Source organism: Protopterus annectens, chromosome 1.part2, assembly GCF_019279795.1.
Source record: "Protopterus annectens isolate FY-2018-M chromosome 1.part2, PAN1.0, whole genome shotgun sequence".
Lineage (NCBI taxonomy): Eukaryota > Metazoa > Chordata > Ceratodontiformes > Protopteridae > Protopterus > Protopterus annectens.
The window spans coordinates 528,544,086-528,571,653 of NC_056727.1; the positions used below are offsets into that span (position 1 = coordinate 528,544,086).

General features: G+C 41.4%; 1 protein-coding gene across 4 annotated transcripts in view; it reads left to right on the forward strand.

Annotated features, from left to right (window-relative positions):
* Positions 1 to 27,568, forward strand: part of DHX57 (DExH-box helicase 57) — a 2,066,546-nt gene that overhangs the window by 582,896 nt on the left and 1,456,082 nt on the right. For all 4 annotated transcript variants that reach the window (XM_044057412.1, XM_044057439.1, XM_044057430.1 and 1 more), the window contains exon 9: positions 15,894 to 16,018. In XM_044057412.1, the coding sequence (XP_043913347.1) occupies positions 15,894 to 16,018 (125 nt within the window). The remainder of the gene's footprint in view (positions 1 to 15,893; positions 16,019 to 27,568) is intronic.

The window sequence follows — 27,568 nt, forward strand, 5'->3', positions numbered from 1 at the left end:
GACAGTTTAAGCGACGCATATATGATCATTTGTATAGCATTAGGGTTAAGGACAAAAATAATGCTTTATATCGACATATACATAAAAGTGGTGATTCACACTTTTTTAAGTTTGCTATTATTATGTCGATATATTATCTTGTGGTGGCAATTCGAAGGCTCTTTTAGGTTTAAAAGAAAGCAGATGGCAGATTTTAACAGATGCCACAAGGCCACCGGGTATTAACGATCATATTAGTATTAAACCGTTTTTGGTTATGGCATAATGTTATATAGTTATTGTATGCAAATGATATTTTGGTAGGGTACCAATCTATTGTTTTATATTCTGCTACATTTTCTACATTTTATAGTCTGCACATTTTGTACTTTTTTGTACAACATTCACTATTATTATTATTTTTTATGTGATATTTTTTATGATATTTTTATGTGATATGTATGTAGTGAGTCATATGTTACATATAACATTTATATGTCCTATTTATATGTTTCACTGATGTTTATTATTTTTATGTGATATTTTTATGTGATATGTATGTAGCGAGTCATATGTTCCATTTATATGTCCTATTTATATGTTTCATTGATGTTTATTATTTGTTTTTATACTGAAACATTCGGGAAGGTTTTTAAGTGAATACTGTCTTTTTAAATTCAAAAACTTTTTTGGCGCCTAAAAGTGTATTTAATTGATGGAGAGTCATGACTACAGTGTTTTGATGAAGTCTGTTTTATTCAGATGAAAGCGCTTAACTGAGGTTTCACGTATTTTTGAAGTTTCTTTCTTTGTTTGTCCTTGTGTTTGATAATAAACCCTGTGTCACCTGTTCGAGCTGAGCAGTTATTGAGTTGGGCTTTCGTTGCCAGACCGGTGGTGCTTTTGGATATTAATCTGACTGATTTGGATAACTTTTGCAAGGAAGAGTGGGCAAATATTGCCAAGTCAAGATGTGCCATGCTGATAGACTCCTACCCAAGAAGACTAAATGCTGTAATTAAATCAAAAGGTGCTTCAACAAAGTATTAGTTTAAGGGTATGCACACTTACGCAATCAGCATATTGTACGTTTTTTGTTTTTTATATTTTTCCCCTAACAGATATGTTTGTTTTTGAATTGAATTGTACAGCTTATAAGTCACATAAAGGTGGGAAAAGTTTTGAAATTATTTATTGTGATCTCTTTTTTATATAAAAAAACTGGCATTTTAACAGGGGTGTGTACACTTTTTATATCCACTGTGTGGGCGACTGCTAGAAAGGTGCTTGGTGTGACATCTGGACAGAGGAAGGTGGCCATGGAGACCTGGTGGTGGAATGAGGAAGTACAGGAGAGTATATAGAGGAAGAGGCTGGTGAAGAAGAAGTGGGATTGCCAAAGAGATGAAGAAAGTAGACATGAGTATAGGGAGATGAGAAGCATGGCAAAGAGAGAGGTGGCGAAGGCTAAGGATAAGGCATATGGAGAGTTGTATGAGAGATTGGACACTAAAGAAGGGAGAAAAGGACTTGTACCGATTGGCTAGTCAGAGGGACAGAGCTGGGAAAGATGTGCAGCAGGTAAAGGTGATAAAGGATAGTGAGGGGAACGTACTCACAGGTGAGTGTGCTGAGTAGATGGAAAGAGTACTTTGAAGGGCTGATGAATGAAGGGAATGAGAGAGAAAGAAGGTTCGATGATGTGGGAATAGTGAATCAGGAAGTGAAACAGATTAGCAAGGAGGAGGTAAGGTCAGCTATGAAGAGGAAAAAGAATGGAAAGGCTGTTTGCCCAGATGACATACCAGTGGAAGCATGGAGGTGCTTAGGTGAAATGGCAGTGGAATTTTTAACCAGATTGCTTAATGAAATTTTGGAAAGTCAGAGGATGCCTGAGGAGTGGAGAAAAGTGTTTTGGTACCCATCTTTAAGAATAAGGGTGATGTGCAGAGCTGCAGTAACTACAGAGGGATAAAATTTATCAGTCACAGCTTGAAGTTATGGGAAAGAGTAGTGGAAGCTAGGTTAAGAAGGGAGGTGATGATTAGTGATCAGCAGTGTGGTTTCATGCCAGGAAAGAGCACTACAGATGCAATATTTGCTCTGAGAGTGTTGTTGGAGAAATACAGAGAGGGTCAGAAGGAGTTGCATTGTGTCTTTGTGGACTTAGACAAAGCATATGACAGGGTGCCTAGAGAGGATTTGTTGTATTGTATGAGGAAGTCGGGAGTGGCAGAGAAGTATGTAAGAGTGGTGCAGGATATGTACGAGGGTAGTGTGGCATTGGTGGGGATTGCGGTGGGAGTGACAGAGGCGTTTAAGGTGGAGGTGGGATTACATCAAGGATCAGCTCTGAGCCCTTTCTTGTTTGCAGTAGTGATGGACAGGTTGACAGATGAGATCAGACAGGAGGCCCCGTGGACTATGATGTTTGCATATGACATTGTGATATGTAGTGAGAGTAGGGACCAGGTTGAGGAGACCCTGGAGAGGTGGATATATGCTTTAGAGAGGAGAGGAATGAAGGTCAGCAGGGCTAAAACAGAATATATGTGTGTAAATGTGAGGGAGGGTAGAGGAATGGTGAGGATGCAGGGAGTAGAGTTGGTAAAGGTGGATGAGTTTAAGTACTTGGGATCAACAGTTCAGAGTAATGGTGAGTGTGGGAGAGAGGTGAAGAAGAGAGTACAGGCAGGGTGGAATGGGTGGAGAAGAGTGTCAGGAGTGATTTGTGACAGATGGGTACCAGTAAGAGTGAAAGGGAAGGTCTACAAGAGGGTAGTGAGACCAGCTATGTTATATGGGTTGGAGACTTTGGCATTGACGAAAAGGCAGGAGTAAGAGTTGGATGTGGCAGAGTTAAAGATGTTAAGATTTGCACTGGGTGTGACTAGGATGGACAGGATTAGTAATCAGTATATTAGAGGGTCAGCTCAGGTTGGACATTTTGGAGACAAAGCAAGAGAGGCGAGATTGCGTTGGTTTGGCCATGTGCTGAGGAGGGATGCTGGGTATATTGGGAAAAGGATGCTAAGGATGGAGCTGCCAGGTAAGAGGGAAAGAGGAAGGCCTAAGATAAGGTTTATGGATGTGGTGAGAGAGGACAGGCAGGTGGTTGGTGTGAAAGCGCATGATTCAGAGGACATGAAGAAATGGAAACAGAAGATCCAATGTGGCGACCCCTAACGGGAACAGTCGAAAGAAGATGATGATGTGTGTGTGTGTGTGCGTTTTATATATATATATATATATATATATATATATATATATATATATATATATAAAATACATTAGCGAAGGCTACCCTTTTATATGTATGTATTAGTTAGAAGTGTACTGATGGTATGGTCATGTTTGTCAGGATATGTCACAGGTATACATGATTGGCAGTACCTTAAAATGGAATGTTCTGTGTTAAGTCTGGAGACATGTTTCAGGTACGTTTCATTTGTAGCACTTTTAGCATTTCAGTGATGGTTTGTTAGCAAAATGTGTCCTTTGCCTGTTCTTTTGGGAGTGGGGAAGTAAACCTGCATTTCTGTTCTAGCACAACCAAGGATATGATGCTATTGTTACTGTCCTTTTTGCATCCAGGCTGTTGTTCATATTTCAAATCTCTAGACTGTTTTATGTTTGTCTAGTGGGTAATACTGAAATTCTACCTTTTCTTTTTTATCTGGGGGCAGTTATTTTGTAGTTACATGATAGTTATGTGCATTATCCTTCTGTTGTCTTTAAGGACACCAAGGACTGAGGCACCCAGATGTCTGAATCCCTGAAAACCACCCATGATGATCATGTCATTGTAGAAGCTTTTAGGCAACATGGTACTTTCCTGCTTGAGAGCGGACGTGGAGATATGTCAGGCAGAATTCAAATTTGTCAGCAGATAGTTGCCGACATGAATGGAGTGAGTGGACACAGCAGGACATGTTATCAGGTGCACCATAAGGCCACTCACATGATCTCATATGCACGGAGGAGAGCAGTTGTAGTGCCCCGTGATTGAATGGGTACCAGTGGGCTGCTGCAGAGCCACCACTGTCAGCAAATTAAGAGTTCCTGTCCACTGTCAGGGATCCAGACATCTCCCAGGAAAGTTCAAAACCCCTGCCACTGGTGCTACTGTTTCGGGAACAGCAAGCATGTGACAGGAGGAGTTTCCAGGTAGGCTTTTGTATCTCAGTTGTTAAATACTGTTGTATAGTGAAACAATTTAAATCAATACGTTACTTCTGTTTAACAAGAATTTTTTGGGGGGTGAGGATTGAAGATTGCTGCAGTTAACAACACATTCTGATTCATTACACATGAGCTTAGGTTGGACTTGTCATCCAAGTTCTTGTTGAAAGTATAGTTAATGGGCATTTAAAGGGAACAAAGTATTACCCCATGTTACTGTTAATTGTGATGATGATGTCATTACCTTTTGCTTAACTTCTTCAAGGACCATCTGGCATAGGAAGCATATCATCATCTGCACATGGTAAGCCAGTACTGATGAGCAGTTCAAATACATATTTTACTGTATGATATGTTGTCAGGACAGTTGTATCTATTGCTGTTCTGTCTGTAACAGTGGCACCACTGTTAGTTTGTTAGCATATTTTGGACTGTAGTAGTGTAGGTATTCATTTTTTCTTATGTTTGTGCTTATCATCAGAGGTGATCTTGACAGTGGAAGTGTGGGACTTCTACCACCTGATGTCAAAGTATCTGCAGACTCTGATGATGGCCAAACAGATGCACAGTCGGGGGGGGGGGGGGGCAGAGGTTGAATCTGATACTGAGGTTGACATTACAGCCATCCCCTGAAATTCTGTCAGACACAGCCAGTAGGCCTACACCTAACCATTCCAGTAAGCACTCCGATATTTGACAGGTGGAGGGTAAGACGATTGATCAGGGAAGTGTGGTTACTGTGGCTTCATTGCCTGTTGACTCTGACTGTAACCAAAGAGTGGGAAGGGTGCCATGCAGGAGGGTTGTTAGGGGAGCTCAGAGGAGGCCTGCTCTCCATCCTCCATCTGATCCAGGTGTCTGTTCCAGTGCCACATAACATATGTTTAGGGCCATCATGGAGGCACAGGCACATAGGTGCTCCAGAGAAATAGTTAGGGTTGTAGATTTGGCACAGGCTGACATGCGTGACTGCCTCAACTGTGTTGATGATTCAATGGCTTGGATGAATGAATGACGGATTGAAACAGGCATGGAAACGTCTGCCGGGAGGAGGAGAGGATCCTTGTGTGCATAGATCAGCCACATCATCTGCTTTTAGCTAACATGTCTGTTCCCCATCATGCTCCCGAGTGTTGTGTTCCTTGGTATCCTTGTGAGGGGAGTTTGTCCAGCAGACATCAGTAACATTCAGTTAGCAGCAGTGCATCTTACTGTGGGTGTGGAGATGCCAGTGCAACTCCTTGCAGAGACAGTTCTCATGGTTGGGTATGACAACAATGAACTGCCACCTCTACCATGCATTGATCACACCTGTCTGACATATCATCATGTAGAGCTAGCACAGAGCTTGGGTGTGTTCATGCAGACACTCGCACACCAATTTCACCTGGAGCACCCATACAGACAGACACACACTACAGTTTCATGATTCAGCTATGAAGCTTAAAACTCAAGTTTGTCTCACTGGCCAGTTTTTACTTTATCCAAATGTCCGTCTGCTTCTTTTTCTTACTCTGACACACACATGCTGACCTTTTGTGTCAGCCTAGACTTCCTGGCCCCACAACACCCTGTGCAAGTGATAACTGTGCCATATCTCAGTTTTCTATCTCTCGGATTCAGGGATACATAAGTTTTGTGTCTGATGCTCGGGGTGCATAACTGACTTAGTGCTTAGTATATCTCCATTTGTGATGTTGAATTGGTAATTGTACCTTTGACTTATATTGGTCTTAGAAAGTTAGGCAGTTGATACCATCAAAGTCTTTTTCTATCATTTTGTTTATGTTCTTGTGAGGATTGTGAAGTCTCAAACTGAAATGTGTATCATTACTTTCCAAGTTCTCTTTAATGATTTTCCGGTACAAACGTATAGTGCTAAACTGAGGGCATGTGTTGACCAACAGTACTTTTGAGAGATATAACTGTGTGAATCTTTGATGCCTGAGGCCTACTACGTAGTAATGGACACATACAAGTCAAATAGGTCTCTACTGTCTTATGTTAAGGTCATTTCTGTACAAATCACCCACCTTTTACTTGCTTACATTACCAAGTAACAACATGCAAGGGTATGACAGTCATTCATATTGTTACACAATATACTTAAAGTTCAACCCATAAATCCAGCAGTTGTAACAGTTTTAGTTTAGGGCTGACTCTGTCTGATGCAAACAGTACACAGCCATTACAGGAGTAGGTAAAGGTTGTGAGCATTGCCTGGCATCCATGTTACTATATGCATGTGCATAGCAGGAAGGTTTTAGGCCCTTAGGTGGTGAGTGTGTGTGTGCTATGCATTGTCTGTTAGCCAATGTGAGGGCATATTGAGTATGCCCTACATCTGCCTACACCCACAACAGTTGCTGGTTCCCCCTCTGACTCCTCACCTGAGTGTGGCTGTGGTGACCTTGCCATTGGTGGTGGGATGTGCCCTTTCCCCCCTGTTGATCCTGCTGAAGCTGTTTTTCAGGATGATGTTGCATAGCATGGCACATACAGTGAATATTTCAGTACATGTACTTGGACTGTACTGCAGGGCTTCCTCAGATGTATCTAGGCACCAGAACCACAACTTCTGCAGCCCAAACACATGCTCTGTGTGCCTCATTATGACATTCTTCTGATGAGCGTCATCAGCCACAGTTCCAGTGCATAACCTGCATCCCCCAGCAAGTGACCTTGTGGGATCTCTCCCTCAACATCTGATACAGCTGGGAGGTGTGCAGGATATGTGAGTCATTGTAACTGCCAGGGTTGACAGCGCACATGTTCAAGATGATTCCATTGGCATTATACACAACTTGGCAGTTAGAGTGCAAGTCCTTTCTATTTCTGTAGAGCTTTCCTGTTCCACAGGTGGTGCCTTAATTTCTACATGTGTGTAATCTATGGCACCCTGTACTTCAGGGCAGTGTGTTATAGGAATGCCTGCATATTTGTGTCCCTATCTTCAGAAGTATGGGACAAATATATATGGTCACTAGCATGTTGGAGCATAGCATTCAAGAATTGATGGATGATCCTAGTTGCTGATGCCTGCAACACCCACGGCATGTCCCCTATTGCTCTCTGAAAGGTACCGGTAGCTAAAATTCAAAGTATTACACATACCATTGTCTCCACTGGGATGGGTTCCCCTCAGTTTGCCCTGGGTCTGAGTTAAGGATAACAGAGGTTGCAGAGTTCCTTTAGTGTGTCTCTGTCCACCCTGTACCACTCTACAATTTCCACATCATGTAGATTGTGATAAGTTAACCAGGATCTGAAAACTCTTCTCCTTGGCTTGGTCTATTAGCAGCAGCACTGGCATAGACTTCAGCCTGTTGCACATACACATGAATTTAAAGCAGCAGCAGCAGCAACTAACTTAATTTTAATTTTAACTAACATTTGATGTTAAGTTGTCCATCTCGCCTTCATTCTTGCTGGATGGGTTCGGAGCCGACCTCGGCTCCGACTCGGCCGCTCAAAAAGCTCGAGAGTTGGTTCCACTGGCTCGAGGCTCCCCTTATATCCCACAATGCTAGGCGGTAATACCTCAGATCTCGTTTGCCGCTACAGCTATCGAGGTGTGTTGCTTCAACCGGCTTCAGGTTAGTGTAGAAAACAGTTTAAAAATTTTAGATAATCCCTTTTAAATTAGTTTTTGACCAGTATCCCCTTACTTTTAAAGGATTTTTATCCCTTTCTCTTGTTTTTTTCTTATTTTTACCACAAGAACTTGTATGTTCTTCCCTTAGGCCTTCGGGCCCTCCCATCCCTCCTGGAGTGTATGTGTTTTTGTAGGGACTTTTAAAAACTATCTAAACTTATTTGTTTAAATTAGTTTTATTTTAGTTTTATTTTAGTGAATAGTGTAATCGGTGTGTTTGTGCTTGTGTGTGATTACACTTGTTCCTTGAAATGTCTAAGGATTCGAAGGTCTCAGGCTTCAAGAAGTGTGACTCGTGCTGTCAGAAAATGTCTCTGACAGACGGTCACACTTCTTGTGTGTACTGCCTGGGACCTTTACACCTGCAGGACTCTTGTGCTGTATGCCATGGCTTCAGCCCTAGAGTCCTGCAGGAAAGAAAAAATAAGCTCATTTTACGGGGCTTGCTAAAGCCTGAGGGTCCCCCGACTGTTTCTTCGGGCAAACCTTCTAAGGCTTCTAGGTCTTCGACTCCAGCAACTGAGTCGACACCTAAGACATCGAAGTCTGCTACAACATCGGCTCCGGCTGGAGCCGATAAGACTTGAACTCCGATTGCTGTGGTTCCCTCGGCTCCGGCTGGAGCCGAGGTATTGGAAATCTCTGAGTCCGCTCCGATCAGACTATCGGAACCGACATCTAGGAAGAGGTCCAGGTCACCGTCCCTTGGCTCCGTTCATTCGGCTCCAGCATCTCCCTTGCTGTCTGAATGGAGCCATAGATCTCACTCCTCTAGGTCATCGAGACTTTCTGACCATGACCTTCAGAGGGTAGTGAGTCGACTTCTTAAGTCCGAGGCACTGGCCCAAATGCTTCAGAGCCCGACTCATCAGTCGATGCTTAATCCTATTTCTCAAAATGTTCCTCCTCCGACTCCTTTGAGCTCGGAGCCGGGGCGTTTCGGACCCGAGACTGTGGTAGCGTCGGAGCCGATACAGTTGTCTTCGGCGCCGTCGTCGGCTCCGATTTCTTCTTTGGAAGATTCTCGGCGCCGGACTTCCCTCGTCGGCTCCGAGGGGGTGAGTGGCATCGGACCCTTGTCCGACCCCGCCCTCCCTCTCGGCGCTTAGGCGCTGGTGAGTTCAGCTCCGACATCGGCCTCGGAACCATCACTGTCGGTGCCAATGGAGGTTTTTAGCTTTTCGGAGCGGGGACCTCTGGCTCTGCCTGACAGGGGTGCTTTCGAGGTCATGCGAAGTGTGTTGGAACCTGGTTCAACTCCACAGTCGGCTCTGTCCGCCCCTCCCTCCTCGGGGCCTCAGGTAAGGACTACTCACTCCCTCATCCCAGACCGCAGAGAGCCAGCTCCTCAAGAATCCCCTGTGGGGATCTCATCCTCTTCCGAGGCCTCTCCTGAATTGGCAGGGGAGCCCCCTAGGAAGAAGTGCAAGAGGAAGCACATAGACTCACCCGAGTCTGTCACCTCTGACACGGATTTAGAGGATTCTGAGGGTTCCCCCCGTTCCCCTTCTGAAGATGTCTCCTTTGCAGACATCCTGGAGATCTTGAGACAGAGGGGAAATTGGCCAGCCCTTAACCCTTCGGAGGATGAATCTGTGTATCTTGAGGCGTTCGGCTCTCGCCCTTCCACCTCCTGGGTGTCCCCCCCTTTGATCCCCTTATGCAGGTGGCAGCAAAAAAGGCTTGGACGGCTCCTGACTCTGTGGACCCCACCCCCAGGAGACCTTCAAAGTTTATTACAGCACCAGCAGACAAGCAATTTCTGACTAAGGGAGTTTCTGTGGATGCTATGGTGGTAGCTGCTGCCACTAAGAAGGAACTAGCTGATCCTTCAGTGCCTGTCCATCCCCCTAACAAGGAATCTAGGTCTATGGACAGGTACGGGAAGCGGATGTTTTCGTCAGCGACTTTTTCAATGCGTTCGCTGAACTACCTCTGTCATTTCACTCGTCTTCAAAGAGACTTGATCAAGGAAGCTAGTGAGATGTTAAAGGATCCTACAGCTCCGGGTTTTCAGGACAAGATGAACGCTCAGCTGGCTACCCTAAATTCTATAGCAAACTCCTCCATGCGCCTCCTTTCATATGCAGCTGATGGAGCGAGCAGAGCCACAGGTACAGGTGTGGCCTTGCGCCGGCATGCCTGGATGCGGCTATGCAATTTTGCGGACCCCTTTAAGACGTCTTTCACTAATTCCCCATTTGACGGATCGTCCCTCTTTGGTCCTCAAGTGAAAGAAACCTTGACAAGGTGCGAGACTGATGGCAAAACTCTTTCTGCCGTCGGAGTCCGTTTTTCTACTCCTTCTAGGCCTTACCCCAAGGGCCAGAAAAGTGGAAAGATGTGGTTCCGCAAGCAATCTCAAGGGGCTTTGCCTGACGCACAGAGTCGGTTCCCCTCTAGAGGCAGAGGGGGGAACAATAATGGTAGACGCCGCCCTAGGGGCAGGGGGGGTCCGCAAAACCAGGGCAATCGAGAAAATTTTTCCGATAAGCCCTTTCAGCATCCCTGAGGTGTTGCCCGGCTGTCCAACTTCGGAGGCAGTCGGGGGAAGACTATCACTGTACCCAGAAGCCTGGCGTTCTCTAACTCAAGACAAGTGGGTACAGTCCATCATTTCCGAAGGCTATTCCATCCCATTCTTTCGCTCTCCTACCCAATCAAAAAAGTCCCTTCCAGATGTTCCACCTGCTCAAAGGGAACAAGCAGCGTTAGAAATATCAAAGTTGCTTGTAAAAAGAGCCATTCAACCAGTTCCAGCAGACCAGCAAGGATCCGGAATCTACTCCAAATTCTTTTTGGTTCCAAAGAAAACAGGGGACTGGAGACCCATCTTGGATCTCAGTATCTTGAACAAGTCTGTCAAGAAAACAAGGTTTCGGATGGTCACGCTGCAATCCATCCTACCCCTACTGGGGAAGGAAGACTGGATGTGCTCTATAGACCTCCAGGTTGCGTACTATCACATAAAAATGAACAGACGCTCCAGGAGATTCCTCCGCTTCAGGCTGGGAACCAGTCACTTTCAATTCAGGGCCCTGCCCTTTGGACTCACCACAGCCCCCCGGGTGTTTACCAAATGCATGCAGTGGTTGCCTCTCATCTGAGACGCCAAGGATTCCAGGTGTTTCCATACCTAGACAACTGGCTCCTTACAGCTCCCACCAAGCATCTTCTGCTACTTGCCAGAGACTACACTTTTCGCATCTTTCGAAAGCTAGGTATCTCAATAAATTGCGAAAAGTCTGTTTTGTTGCCTTGTCGTGCTATTACCTTCATAGGCGCAAATCTAGACACAGTCAGCATATCAGCAAGACTCACAGATCAAAGGATCGCAGACATACACAAACTGGTCTCTCTTCTTTTCCACAGCAACAAGATCAAAGTCAGATTGGTCTTGAAAGTTCTGGGGATAATGGCAGCTGCTATCCCTCTACTTCTATTAGCCAGATTTCACATGAGAATCTTACAATGGATGCTCTTCACACAATGGTCATACCAACAACTTCCGATGTCCCACACCATTGTGATAACCCAAGCATGCAGGAATCATCTTCGTTGGTGGATTTCTTCCCCACAGCTCTTCTTAGGAAGACCCTTTGTCCCTCCCCCTCCGGTTGCTACTCTGACGACGGACGCCTCCCTGATCGGGTGGGGGGGGGCATTATCAGGGAAGGACAGTCCAGGGCATATGGCAACCTCACGAACGCCACTTGCATATAAATGTTCTAGAGATGAGAGCAGTGCTTTTAGCGTTGCAAGCCCTTCAAGACTCTCTTCCGGTGTGAACAATAGCAATACAGACGGACAACATGTCTGTAGTGTGGTATATCAACAAACAAGGCGGAACCAGATCCTACCCCCTATGTCGAGAGGCACTCAGACTGTGGCAATGGGCGATTTCTTCTCAGCGGTTTCTGATTGCAACGCACATCCCCGGGAAGTCCAATATTATAGCGGACAAATTGAGCAGAGCTATTCTCATGCCTCACGAGTGGTCTCTGAAGAATTCAGTATTGAAAGAAATTTTTCTGAAGTGGGGCCAGCCTTGCTGCGACCTTTTTGCTACTCCTCAAAACAGCAAGTGCAGAGATTATTTCACCCTCTTTCCTCTACCAGGCCATCCCAGCAAGACGCTCTAGTCCAGATTTGGCCCCGGGGACTTCTGTACGCATTTCCTCCCTTCCCACTAATCTCTCAAGTGATACAGAAAGCCATCGCTCAGAAAGCTTCCTTGATCCTCATTGCCCCTTACTGACCTCGACAGGTTTGGTTCCCCTTCCTACACCATTTTCTGTTGGAGCAACCCTGGCATCTGGACCTAGTTCCAGATCTTTTGACCCATCAGTCGGGTCAGTTACATCGCTCCCTTCCCTCCCTGAACCTCACTGCTTGGTTCCTCCAATTCCAACCCTAGCCAGGCTTCCGCTAATATCTCACTCAGTTCTAGATATTTTAATAGCTTCCCATAAATCCTCCACTCGGAAGATTTATCTTAGTAAGTGGAAGCGTTTCTCCTTTTGGGCCCATGGAAGGGACATAGATCCTTTCACTGCTCCCATTCAATCGGTCCTTGATTTTCTAGCCGAACTATTCCACGCAGGTTCGTCTCCTTCTACTCTTAAGGTTCAATTGGCAGCCATATCTAATTTTCATGTGGGCATCTCGGATTCTGCCATCATGTCTCATAAGCTTTGCAAAGCTTTCTTGAAAGGAGTTTTTCTTCTCAAGCCTCCTATAAGAAATCCTCCTCCTTCTTGGGACCTTAACTTAGTTCTCACATCTTTGATTCTTCCCCTTTTTGAACCTGCAGCTTCCTGTTCAATGAAATTGCTATCCTGGAAGACACTCTTTCTGGTAGCCATTACTTCGGCTAGAAGGGTCTCAGAGCTTCATGCACTCAGCAGTCGACCACCATATCTTTTGTTTCATAAGGATAGGGTATCCTTATGGACCAACCCATCCTTTTTACCTAAAGTAGCCTCTGCGGCAAATCTAAATCAAAACATTGACCTTCCTGTGTTTTTTCCTAACTATTCAAACAGGTCTGAACAAAAATTACATTGGCTAGATGTTCATCGACAATTAAGGTATTATTTGGATAGGACCAAACAGACCAGGAAAACTGACCAATTGTTTGTCTCTTATGCAGAAGGCAGGAAGGGCCTTCCAGTTTCGAAAGTATCACTCTCCAGATGGCTTACATCCTTGATTTCCTTTGTGTATGAAAAAGTTGCCTAACAGACCTAAGGCTCATTCAACTAGAGCTTTGGCTACTTCTATAGCTTTCCAAGACAGGCTGCCTATTGATACGATTTGTGCAGCAGCTACATGGGCTCACACTTTCATTTCTCATTATAAGTTGGATTTAGCTTCTAGACATAGAGCTAACTTTGGTTCCACTGTACTCAAGAGTCTGTTCCGATAGGCCACCCGGGACAAGGTGCTAGGGACGCGGTCCCATCCAGCAAGAATGAAGGCGAGATGGACAACTTAACATATAGAAGTTATGTTCTTACCATTAACGTTCCATGTTAGTTGTCTTCTTCTCGCCTTCTTTCTTGCGTCCCACCCTCCTTCCCCCTAGCCTGGACAGACCTAGAGGAGTTTGATTGTGACCTTTCTTCCTACCACCTCTATTGTATATATGTATATACTTTACTATGTATATATTCCTTCATCAGGTTATAGGTCACCTTTCTTCTGTCATTTTATAGAGGTGGGTTTCCCATTTCCAGTATTCTGGATTTCTTTTGGCTGGGCCTAGCTTACAAACGAGATCTGAGGTATTACCGCCTAGCATTGTGGGATATAAGGGGAGCCTCGAGCCGGTGGAACCAACTCTCGAGCTTTTTGAGTGGCCAAGTCGGAGCCGAGGTCGGCTCCGAACCCATCCAGCAAGAAAGAAGGCGAGAAGAAGACAACTAACATGGAACGTTATGGTAAGAACATAACTTCTATTTTATCGGGAATGTCTGACTGGAACAGAACCCATTTTCAGGAGAGACCAGGGGAGAAATGCTCCAGATGCATGTCTCTGGACTGTGGGAGGAAACCAGAGCACCCAGGGGAAACCCACATGAATCCAGGAAGAACATGCAGACTTTGCACAGAAGGCACCCAGGTTGAGCATCGAACTGGAGAACTTCTTGCTGTGAGGTGACAGTGCTAACCACTGCATCACTGTGCTGCCTATAGTTTCTGTGTAGACTCCTTTCTGTGGCTGTACTCCAGTAGGTTTTGGAATTCACAGGGAACTCAACAGTGAGTCTACATGGTTGCTGTATAGATTGTTGAATAGGTCCCTCATCTTGGATTGTTCGATTAGCATACAGTTCAGCTGGTTATGCTGTAATTTGCACGCCATGGTGTTTACCTTGTTTGCATAGCTCTGTGTGGCTATAAACACTATTTAGATCCTCTTATTGAATCCAAAACAGTGCACTGCTGCGACACGTGCATGGTATAAATGGATAGTGTAGGCTTTATTTAATCTGGCCGAAAATCTTCTTAGTGAAGCCATGATAGCTACAAAGGGACATCTAGAGGGAAAAATGTCGTAGTAATAAATTCTAGTACCTTAATTAATTGTAGAAAATGATTTGTTTATATCAAAGCAACAGTATTTTAATTTGCCTTATTTTAATAAGTTGAGGAAAGTGAACAGAATCACAGGCAAATATGTCCTGCTTGAGAGGGCCTTTTACCCACTACTTAAAATGCTTGTGTTTGTAGAGGCCTGGGATTGATCTTTACCATGTTTATATGCTTAAGCTTTCTGAACAGCTTGTGATGAAATGAAAGTGCTGATGACATCTATAAAAGCTTATTGAAGAAAGCAATTTTACTTATTTGAGTACATGCAGTTAACTTGCATCACTCATTATGGTTTTTGCTCTTGTTTGATTATTGGGAGAGAGAGATGCTACAACCTTTGATTGCTCTTCTTCCACAAATAAGGGACTTCTTTTGCATATATTGTGTGTGTATTCGATTGCCAAGTTAAGGGAATTTTGCCAAATTCTATAAAATGGTTGCTGGCCCTGGTAAAACATTTTAAAGCCAGAAAACATTTAGTAAAACTATGGTAAAAAAATTGGACTTCCCCCAGCGAGATGACAGAACATCATAGGTTCATATGTATTTACTAGGCTAGCCTTTGCAGACCATTCTAAGCCTAGCCAATTTCCCTTTTTGAGCTCGAATTAACCTATCCCATTTGGTTAGAGACTGGCCTTACCCCATACCGTGGTTGATAATTATGTATTACTCCTAATGAGAATAACTGGGATCATATCATAGATAATTTGAGGAGACTCGTGCATGGGATAAAGCATTTACAAGCTGCCTCTGTCAGTTAGTAGAATGAGGCCAGTCCTGGGGTAAATGTTCAGTTTCCTATCCATAGATCCAAGCTGCACTTGAATTTGAACTGAGACGAACTTTGTTTTATATGGATGGGGAGTCTGTTCCAGAGCCTTAGTATCCCCTGCAAGATATACCTGTCCCTCCAAACTGTTCTGTTGATGTTGCAGAAGAGGTTAGTTGGGAGTTCACTACAGGTAGGTTTTATTGCATCCAGTGTTCAGCATCCTTCCTGATAGATTAAAATTGAGAATTGCAAAAGGTCTTGACTAAACATAGATGTGGCAAGCTGTAAAAAGTTTCAGAATTAAATGGTACCCTCTTTGCATTTTTAGCTTGGAAACTTTTAATGCTTTGATTTAGTTGTATGTCTGTGTATTTTACATGATAGCCCTGTCCATTTTTTCTCTTCCATCATCTTTTAATTCTAATGTTTCACCCTTATTCTTCCATATTTTTTCTTTTCAATGTGACTTTTGCCTAATTTTTTTAACCAAGTTTCCCATTTTCTCATTCTTTTGTTTAAAATAGACAACAAGCATATTAAATTGTAAAATAAAAAGATGTAGCACATTAGTCTTATACTCCTCCTTTTTAGCACTTTAGAACAAATAAGATTGCTGAGGTATCTTTAAATATTTTAAGGCAAGTAATCATGATCATATTAGTTTTCTTCCATTTATTTGAAGTAACAGTATCTGTTTTGTTTCAGTCTTCAGCTACTAGACTGCTGTACTGTACTACTGGAGTATTACTGAGGAGGTTAGAAGGAGACACAGCTCTACAGGGTGTCACACATGTTATTGTTGATGAAGTTCATGAAAGAACAGAAGAAAGGTATGTCTACTAATGTCTAATAAATGTATTTATTTGTTTTTCATTTGTTGACAAGGTAGGTAGATTGGTCAAAAGACCCTTCTCCGCTACAACCTGAGCCACTAGGCAAAGACAGAAAACAGTATGTGCAAAGAGTAACTATGAATGTGTGAGGCACAATACTTTAGAAGATTTACAGAAAGAGACACTATCAGCTGTTGAATACTGAAAACAGTCATATTGAAAGCATTGAGAATAACAGTGGAAAAATTATTTAAAAACGTTTAAGGTGTAGAATACTAGAAACTTTGTTATTTTTAACATATATTCGTAAATTAGTAAACCTAAAGATTAAAGCATGGGAGGAATAGCGTTAGAAGAGTTATAATGGTAGTAAGAAGGCACTTGAATATATGTAGAATATATTGAGGAGAATAATAACAGAAGACAATAAATTATAGTGTGCTAGAAATGCATTAACAGGGTAAGATACTAAAAAGAAGAATATGAAGAATAAAAAAATAGAATTGTGAATCAAGGTCATTAAACGCACAAGAATAGAGAAACAAAGATTTAGTTGTAGAATATAAATTTGGAGGTGATGCTTGAAGATGTTCTACACAAATACATTTAAAATGCAATTGCAGTATTACATTTAAATTGAAAGTAAACATTTTTATAATGGTGATGTTGTACCCATTCCATTGTTTAAAGAAAGCCATATGCACAAAATGAAAACAAAATATTTTTCATCATATGTTGATATTCTTTCAGGGGTGGCTTGTGGTACTGGCTGCTGAGTGCAGCCCCACTCCAAGCTAAAAAGAGAAAAAAAAAGACGTGCTTATCAGAAAGTCAATTATTATTATTAAATTAATAATAATAGTTGACTTCCTGTTGTGCTGAGTTTCAAGGAGATCCGAAACAAAAAAATTATTCTACTCACAATGACTGGGCTGTTTTGACTAAAGATCGGCATTAGATTTTTTGATCATTAGTTGGGTTTGATCTGTAACAGTTGGCATTGTCGTTTAATGAGTGACTCACCAGACTGCTGCATGATGCAGCGAGGAGCACTTCCTATTGGCGCAGGCTGTCTCAGGTAACTGAGGCAGCCTGAGACAAGAAGGCAGTAGATAATGTGGAAGAGAAAGAACGAGTATGGGAAGTTTTAAGTATTTTTTGTCAAGCATTATGTGCTTCTGCCAGGATGAAGGAGGAAGATAAATACTTAAAGCATGTGTGTAAGTGTATGTATATATGATATGCACACATGGACAAACTACTGAAGGGGTTGTTACAGACATGGACAAATTACTGAAGTGGTCATTGGTGATGTTAATGCAGACAACCGCTGAAGGGGTCGTTGGGGGAAATTGATGGTCACGTGTATGTAGGGGATTTAATTAAATTACTTTGTCCAGTTGTTGCTACTTTTTATTTTATTACTTTCTGATATGTAAGGTATAGTCAATCAATAAAGTTATCTTGAATCAGATGCTTGTGGATAAAAGTGACTGAAGCTGTTGTCATTTGTTTAAAATAGGCATTTATTATTTTGGCTTTGCAGAAGCAGTGTGCATAATTTCTTTTCACTTTCTGTAACAATAACACATCAGCATTTCACTCAAGTCTGTGGTGGTCTGGGCAGTATGTGTGTGACAATAATTGATCATTGGCTGAATGTTGCACTGAGTAGTGTTGCCATATAACAGCACTTGGTTCTTCTGTTGAGTTTTTGGCTGTTCATTCCTTCTACTGTATGTGCAGTCATTTTCTTTTTGTAAAGTTTATCCAAGTGCTTTGGTTTCTTCTCCCAGACACTCAGTAGTATGATATATGCCTCTGGTCATTTGTCCTTTTACTTTTCATATTAGTCTAACACCAGAGTGATACACAGAAGATGGCTGTCTTTTTGGAGGAGTAAGAAGGCAGACGGTATTCCCAGAAAGCCTTTTTCCATACTCATAATTTTTTGTTCAGACCATCATTGTCAAAAGTTAGTTAAAAAAAAATCAAAGGTGCACCTCAATTGTATCTACATCTTTATGAGTTCTGGGGTTCTGTCAGACCCCATCTTAATTCATTTACTTCCTCCAAACTTAAACTACAGTGGAGTCTTCTCCAAAGCTGTCAAGTCACAACAGAAACTTCTGACTTTGCTTGGGGAGCAGTGTGAAGGGGGGCACTATCCCATCTCCCTGTTTTCCTTCCAAAACCCAAAAATGAAGGAGGGGAGATGATACTTCATACCTTGAATGTCCACTGATAACTCGGGTCCTATCTTGATAAAACAGAATCTTTTAGAACTTCTATTTGTTTGCTCATTTTTTGTGTAGTAAGAAGGGACAACATGTGGCAAAGCAAAGTATTTCTAAATATGTGTTTGCTAGGACCATTCTCCAGGGACTCCTGACCCCTTCCCATTCCACCTCCCAGTTGTTCTAAGTTATGATAATATGTCTTAGTCTATTGCGAAATGATCAATATGAAGAACAGAGTACAGTTATGTAAGTAAACTTACAATAAACACAGACGTTCAAATGATCATTGCTTCAGTAGCCACTCTCACCCTTGACACCCCTTGTTTTTTGGCTTGTTTTTTTATGCAAGGGTGTGGAAATGTATTTTTATTTTCCTAGCAATGACCTCTCAGGGTTTACCCTCCCTCTCTGTTGGCAGCTCAAGCTGACTAATGGTTTGTGCATGTGGAATGTACATTGAAGCTTTGGGAAGTTCATTGGCTGATGTATCCTATGGAGGATATAATCCATATGGCTAAGTCTACTGCAGCAGTGATCATTCCAATATCTACTGTTATAGTAAGTTTATACACAACTGTACTGTTTCTAACATATCTGAAGAAGACTGTGGCTGACCTTTGCAAATGTGGCAGTTCTCATTTCATACTTACTTGTGGTGGTTTTGTTCTCAGTTCTTCGTTGAAAGCCGAGATGACAATTCACAATTCATACTTGCCTTTGGAAATGTTTTTTATTCTCAGTTGTTTGTTGAGGTTTTTGAGTTCATCTCTAGATGATTGGCATTCAGTTTGATTTTATTGGCTATGAGTTTATTCCTCTTGCACAATTTATTTACCATGAAAAGGGTGTAGAGGAGTTCAGTGCATTTTCATGGCTTAAGATTCTGGAGATGAAATGGTTTCTTAGGAATACAGAAACACCCAGTCCAATAACACTGGCATTTTCTACACAGAGTCTGAAAGAGTGCCAGGCATTTAAATATTGCACTGTGAGGTGCTATTGCTGTTTTGAAACCATGCATCCTTAACTGTGCAGACAGTTACAGATTTTCAAGAGTTGGGAATGCCTTTAAGGAGTGCAACTTCTTGTTTAGGCTTCTAGCTTTGAGCAGTGCTACCTTTGTATAGTTTTGATTGACTATGTAAGTAATTTGAGTTCACTGACCTTTCCTAAAATGGCACTATGGTGGAGGAAAGGTCCTGGACAGTATTTGGAAGCCATGAGGAAAGAGGTGCAGGCCATCCCATGCAAAGCAGCCAGGATGGTTGACCAGTTAATTTAGACATATATAGGATCCCCTGAGAATGGCACCAATAGCTAAGTCATTAATTGAAATTGGTTATCCTTTTTTTTTTTTGTATTGTGGCATCGTTCTTGCCAATGATAGGATACAACTGCATACTAGTTTCACACCAGTTTCAGATGCATATTCTGAGAGCTCCTTCATGTCCCTCTTCATATGATCCAAGGAGATTTGTCTCAAGTCATTCACTCCCATGTGCACAATGATCATGTCATATGTAAAGGCCCTTGTGACACTGCAGATCATGGCATCTGAGAGGGAGATAATTGTCACTTTATCTTTACTCCGCTTGCTACATCTGTATGTCTGAATATGGAGTTATCATTTAATAAGTCATCATTACTCCTTGTACTGTCTCAGCCTTGCTGCCTTAAGGACTTTGGCCTGACAGTTAAGTGACCCCTTTTAGTAGTTGTGTCTTTTGTAACTTCTGTGTACATTGTTTGCCTGTTAGTGTGATATTGAGTGTCCTGTATACCAATCCTTTGTCTAGGCGGTCTTTGTGGTTTAGGCAGGGACTTTTTAAGTTTCTCATTTTAAGGATTATTTGTTTGTTTAGGCCATGGTGAGCATGGCTGTCTAAGGTAGGTTTTAAAACTAGCAACAAATTGGGTATGTAGAGAGGGTGGCCTGGCCTCCAAGGTTAGTAGCTAATTGCATCTATCACATATGGAATTGTCTGTAGGAAGCATCAAACAGTTGTCAGTGAGCCTGAGACAGTTCTTGTATTGTCTCAATGTTCTTATTGCTGTTAGGCTGCCAACAGATGGTGAGATAAACTGTGACTTCATGATATTTAGTGCCTGCTGAAATAAGAAGTGCTCATGAACTTAATGAAGTGACTTTGTAGGAACAGTATATATACTAGAACACTTGGAAGAACAATGAGTCAAAGTACCAGAGTTGCAATTATACATGTACAGTATCAATAAATGTAGGGCACATACCTCAATATAGACTGTAGCAACAAGAAATACATATGTGAAGCAGCAACTACAAACTTGGCTCAGTGCCCCAAGGAATAGCTTAGTATGAGTGATTTGGCTCTGGTGCTACAACAGTACCTTAGTACAAATTATTTGGTTTGGGTGTCACAATAACTGTTTACTACAGTGATGAGATAAGTAATCTACAGCTACAGATGAACTCGGGCTTAGAATGCTTGCAGCAGACAAATGATGTTTGCAAACGACAGTAAAGACAACTAGAATAAGAAATATTTTCTTGAGTAGCCATTATAAATTGGCTTGGATGCCACAAAATCAGTTTTGGTACAAGTTTACAGATCAAACCAAGGATTAGACTTAGACTGGGAATGCAGACAGTTAGTAAATGTAGAGGAAGAAACAGTAAACAATATGCCTACAGCAAGACTGAACTCAACCCTGAATAATTTGGCTTTCTGCAACTGTTTTTAGATGCACACAACTGTGCTCATGTGTCCACAGCTGTCTGCAACTGTATTTAGTCACCTGAAAGAGCCTGCAGGAGTATACATTTGGATATTATTGTCCTCTTAGTACAGGACCTAATATGCAAGTGTCAGAGGTGACACCAATTTGTAAGGTTTTTACAGACCAGGCTGGTGTCAACACTTTGAATTGTCATAAATAGTTCTCAGCAGTGCACAATCATGATGTAGTGCAGCTTGGTTCTAAGGTGAAGTCTGATTAGGTATTGTCAGGCTTCCTTGCGTAGTCTCAACCCAGCTCAGAGGAGCAATGATGTCTGCAGACATACTTAGGCCTTTGTGCTGTGGCTGCTTATTTAAACTATCAGAACAACAAAATACTTTTAAAAGCAGCAGCAAATTTTGCCTGTAACAGTAGCAGCATCCCCTTCTCCCATCATGAGATAAGTTGCTAAACCAGTTCTAAATACAGGTCTGCTACAGCAGAGTATTTAGAATGTGCTAGCACTGATTTTATAAGTCCAAAAACAGAAAGTTGTGTTCCCAGATTTAGTGGGGATTGGTTCTGAGGTCAAATCCAATTGGGTATCTTCAGGAATCCTCATGTAGTTGTAGCCCATCAGAGTAGAAAGACTTTTGCAGATGGAGTAAGTTTAAAGTACAAACCTGAGCACACAGGCCAGTCAAACAACACACTGTCCTTGCAATCCGTAGCAAATTTCAGTCAGAACAATAGCATCCTACTCTCCTTCTCTTATCAGGAAGTACATTGCTAAACAATTTTTAAATGCAAGAATCCACTACAGCACAAAATACAGTGGCATATTTAAAATCAGCACTATCACACTGCAGTACAAGTGCATAAACAGAAACTTGTTCTTCCCAGATGTACAATTTGGTTCTGTGTTGAAGTCCAATTTGATATCCTCAGGCATTCTCATGTAGTCACAGCCCAGCAGAGTAGTATAGCCAGGCTTAATAGAGCTGGTAACGTATCTGCTTTGGTTGAAGCTCAGAATTGTAGTCTCAAGCCAAACTTTCCTGGCTGAGGTGTGAAACTGGTCACATGTGGCTGACGGCTTGCATTTTAGAAGTTGATTTTACATTCTCTCTAGGTTTAAGACTTTGTATTGGCCCTATGGGCTAGATCATTGCTACTGGATTCAGTAACCTAGTTACTTGATTTTCTCATTGCCGCGCCATGTCTCTGATCATGATTTTTCAGAGATATCCCTGAATCACCCTCAGTAATGAGCTCTGCCTGTCCTACTAATGATTTTTTTAATTAAAAGATGGTGGATTACAGTAACATATTATGTCATTCATTACAGTGCAAACTGTTTTTTAATATAGCAGTAACCCACGCCTGGGTGTGGGTAATGCTGGATTTACTCATGGTTGGTGTGGTTTGGTCACGAGGGTGAAGCCCGAGTGGCAAAACAAAGACAACCGTGGGTAAATCCAGCATTACCCACACCCAGAAGTGGGTTATTGCTATTATAGAATGAAATTATTTAAGAAAAAAAATAATTATTTTTCTTAAATAATGGCATTGTATAATGCCTCCTTGCTGCCCTTCTGCAGCTGTCTGGTATTCTGCGGCAGTTCTGATGTACTGCGCATGCGTATGCTTACGCAGTACATCAGAGCTGTGGGCAAAAGCAACGGAGAAAGCAAGATCTCTGTTGCTTTATACAAAGTGTCTCGCTATGTTAAAGGAGTTTAACATAGTGAGACAGCTTTAAAAAAGCAATGGAGAATCTCCGTTGCTTTTTTTAAAGCTGTCTCGCTATGTTAAACCCATTTAACATAGCGAGACACCTTTAAAAAAAGCAACGGAGATAGGAAGATCTCCGTTACTTTTTTTAAAGCTGTCTCGCTATGTTGAACTCCTTTAACATAGCGAGACAGTGTCTGAACAGCAACAGAGATCTTGCGTTCTCCGTTGCTGTAAAAAAAGAGTTATACTAATGGAAAAAGTCCTGGCGACCAGACGTTTTTCCATTACTATAACTCTGATTTACAACGTGCACGCTGACCAATCAGCGTGCACGTTTTGGAATATTAATGGGGGGTCGTTGTATAATTAGTAAAATTCCATGCTAATGTAAATCCTCATTTTGTTAGCTTTGTATGTTAGTATTTTATATATTAAAAAAATCTTTCCTTGGGAATCTTTACACTTGATTATTTTTATTTGTGACTGTTATTGTGGAGGTGAGAAGATGAGAGCTGCAGGCAAGAAAAGTAAGATGTAATTTTTTTTCCTGTGTTCACTGACTTGCTTTAACCAAAGACTGCCTATATTTTGCAACAATATGTAGTGACAAATGCAAGAAGAAGATAAGAAGAATTCACTGAAAGCCAATGTAGTGTACATAGAAACTGCAAAATTTGGCAAAGGCAAAAGAAAGATGCAGTAATACTTAGCTGTAAAAACAGCATGAGCCATTAAAACACTTTGGACTGGTATAAAAGCACTTGGCTTATATGAAGTTTCAGATGATAGCACTGGGGAATGTGTCTGGAATGTTATCATCTGTGCAAGGAAGTCTGTTGCCATGACTGTAGCAGAGTTAAACTTCTCAGTCAATTTGCTTGTAGCTACTTCTCTGAGCCCTACACAGTTTGAGCAGCCAGCTGTTGGGGAGACTGCAGTTATTCTATTAGGTTTTTGTTGTGGGAAAGAATATGCAGCATTTACAGAACAGGTGCTGTGGTAGCGTTGTCGCCTCACAATTAGATGTTGCCCGTTTGATTCTCAGTTAGAGCGTATTCTGTGTGGCGACATGCGTGAATGGGCATTCCTTCGTTGAAGGTTGTGCGTTAGGCCCGGCAAGCCAGCACGTAAAAATCTATTGCCAATCATTAGCGGACTGGAGTTCCGCTGTGGCAACCCCTAACCGGGAAAAGCCGAAGGACACAACAACAGGACAGTTGTAGCCAAGCCCAGTACTTGTATGTATGTAAGAACTTTTACAGTTTAGGAGAATGTTAAGCCTGGTAAAGACATGGCTGCAGTTACAGTTCTGAAAGCAAGTGAGACAGCATCCTACTTGTACATATAACAGTAGAATAGCACATTGAGCATACGTACAACAGTATCAAAACAGTAATATAATAAAGTAAAAGCAGAATAAATAATTAAGTAACCTTCAAAACTGACTTAAAGCAGATAAGTCATCTGAGCTGTCTACTTATACCTGGTGAAAGAGATATCATTTAAGAGACTTCTAGAACCATCCATGGAAAGGTAGTAGAATCCAAAGGAATATTGCCTGGTATGCAGAGGTACAGATTACAGATGTTTTCTACTGCATCATTAATACTACTAGTGGCCATAGCGTGGGGGCAAAGAAGAGAGAGAAAAAAGTAAATGAATATAATGATAGAAATACCACATACTAACAAAAAATTTGCACCTGCCACGCAAAACAAAAACAGATTAAGGATCCATGATAAATATAACAGTTGTGCTGTTTAAAAACTGTCAGAGAGGAAAGTTATGTATTAAAAAGAGATGTACATTGATAAAGCTACTATGAGTACAGTGAAATAATGCCAAGATAATGGAGTCACACTGCAGAGTAGTCTGTTTACTTATAAGTCGCCAGGAGCTGAAGAGAGGGTACAAAACAAAGGGTTAGTCCTACAAAGAAAGTGAGAAACAGTAAATTAAATATAGAAACTTAGCAGTGCAGACGGGTTCCTATCAGAACAACGAAAAATCAAAATCTCGAACGCTCGGATGAGCGAAAACGCAGGTAATTGAAATCAATATTGTAAGATCGCGGTACAGTAAAGATCAGAAAATTTGCCCTTTCCTCACTGTAGTGCGATCTCGGAGTTGTAATATATTTTTGGGGGGTTGCAGCCCCCCACAATAGCGATTTTGATTAACTGCATTTTCGCTCATCCAAGCGTTCGAGATTTTGATTTTTCGTCTATGTAATATGGACCCGTGCAGATATATATGTATGTTAGGCAGACCAGTGTGGCTGTTAGTCTGAAAAACCCTTAATGTGGTAGTACGGGTCTACTTTCTTTGTTTGAAATACCATTATTTCTAACAAAGAAAGTATGACCTTACTTTCACAAAAGTACACTTCAACGAAAATGCACTTTTGCAAATTCCGGTTCACCGAACCAGCAATTAAAATAATAAATAATTTAAACTCTGTTTTGCAGGGGGGCAAGCCCCCTGCACCCCCCACACCCCCACTACATTAAATATACCAACTGCGAAATTACAGTACAGTGGGGAAACAGGTATATTCCCTTATCCCCATTGTAGTACTCTGTTTTATTTAGATTGCCAGTTCGCTGAACCGGAATTTGCGAAACTGCACTTTCGTTGAAGTGCACTTTTGCGCAAGTAAGGTTGTACTTCTTTGTTCGAAATAATGGTATTTCAATCAAAGAAAATAGACCCAGTAGTACTTGCAGGGAAAGTCAGAAGCATGGCATGAGTACAGAGAATTACCCGTTATATAGCAAGGGACAGAGAGTGTAGAAATAGTAGGAGTACAGTTAGAGCTAACACGCAAGTGCTTTAACTATGATAGAAAGGCAAGTAAAAGGCCTCCAAAAAGTATAATTTGTGTAAAGGAAAAAGTGCTGGAAGCTTGCAAATGATAGTTATAATGAAGACCTGTAAAAATGTGTAAAGCAGGAATATGTACACAGGGAGAGAAAAGGTTAGAAATTAAAGTTTGTGCTCCTGATACCACAGGGTGCATTCATAGAGATATTACTAATGCAGTAGTAGATGGATGTGGGGTGGGGAAAGAAAATAGCCTCTGATTAAATTTTGTTTTTAAATGCTGACACAGTTTGATCAGATTTATGGTCATAGAGAATAACCTGTATACTTGAATGTAAATCTGGTAGGGTCAGTGTACAGAGTATTTTAATATCTATATTTGTAGGTGGTATAGTGTTATGAAAGCCATTTTTAAGCATAGTGCAAAATTCAGTTTGTTCAAGCATCAGATGGGAAAGGCTAGTGGCTTGGTAGTAGGGCTGGGATTTTGTGTACAGGTTTGTGTGTGTTTTAAAGTTAACATTAGAATTAGGTAGTGGGATAGATTTAGTGTGTATGCAAGTGTGAGGGTTAGGGTTTGTGTTTAGTGTTCGCTAAGGGGATAGATTTAATGTTGACTGTCTGAGCTGTCTTGTGTAATGGTACTGTTATGGAAAGGATTTTTTAGATTATAGTGCACGGTTAGGGTTTGGGTCAACATTCATTCCTAAGGTGGAGAAATGGAACCCTACTATAGAGCTTGATAAGGTAAAATATATTTTGGCCAGGTTCAAGCAAATACTGTTTAAAACTTTGCTTTGCAAGTTTTTTTTTATTTATTTCCTATTGGAATAGAATATTTTACTCCTGAATAGGAAAAGACAAGGATAGAATTAAACATACTAATAGCCATAACTGTTTTGTTTTCCATTATTATCCTAGTAGAAGCAGCAGATATTTAGCCTGGCATTTTTCAGCTTTTCCATTTGGATGTTTTGGGGAAAGGCTTAAATATTTGTTTTCCTTTTTTCTTTTTTTTTGTTTGCATATGCATTACAAGGCAAACCTCCTTGAAGGACTTGGAGACTCTTCGTGTGAGACCTCACAGTAATTACTTGAATTCAAAGGGGTCTGAGATTAAGGGGAATCCCCTGGGCATGCAGGTTAGCCCTTATTGATGCTTTCTTTACAAGATATCAAAGATTCTGCCTTTGAAAACAGATTACAGAAATTAAAGTCATGAGGATTTCTACTTTGAGATGGCACAAGGACATCTACAATGACTAACATTATTAGTATCCTTGGTGGATTATACTGAACCTGTGTAATGCTACTTTTAAAGCTGTCAATTTTTTTGTTTGAGGTTGTGAAGATGAGCATTTAGAGACTGTTCTTTGAAAATGGAGTGTTGCGCAGTATTTTAACAGTTATCTTTTAGGTTTAAGTAGGAGTTTCTAAAAAACATTTTTTAGCTTTTTAATCAAATTAATTTGAAATTGTATTCAATAATATATTTTGGAGAAGGGCTTAAATATTTGTTTTCCTTTTTTGCATCTGCATTACAAGGCAAAAATCCCTGGAGGACTTGGACTCTCAGTATGAGACCTCACAGTGATTACTTGACTTCAGAGGGGTCTGATGCAAGGGGGAATCCTCTAGACATTTATGGTAGCCTTTAGTAATGCTTTCTTTGCAAGATCTCAAAGACTTTGTCTTCATTTGAAAATGAGTTGTACAATACAAAGCTTTTCCTATCTTTTTCTTCATGGAGATAGTCACTAAACTAAAAACACACAAACCTCAATGCGATTTAAAAAATGAATTTGTATGTAGTTATTTCACTGCTTGTGTCATTGAGTTCTGTAAGAAATGGAATGAATGTTTTTATCTTTTAATTCTCTAGAGCTGTGTCAAATAAGTGCCAAATATCTCAATTTCTCCTTTATGTGCCAAATCGTCTTGTACCTTGCAAAATAAGAGTTTGTACACAATGTATGTCTGATAAAGGTGGTTTATTATGTAGTAGCAGCATACAGTGGAGATAGATGTAATAATTCAACAAGATCCAAAC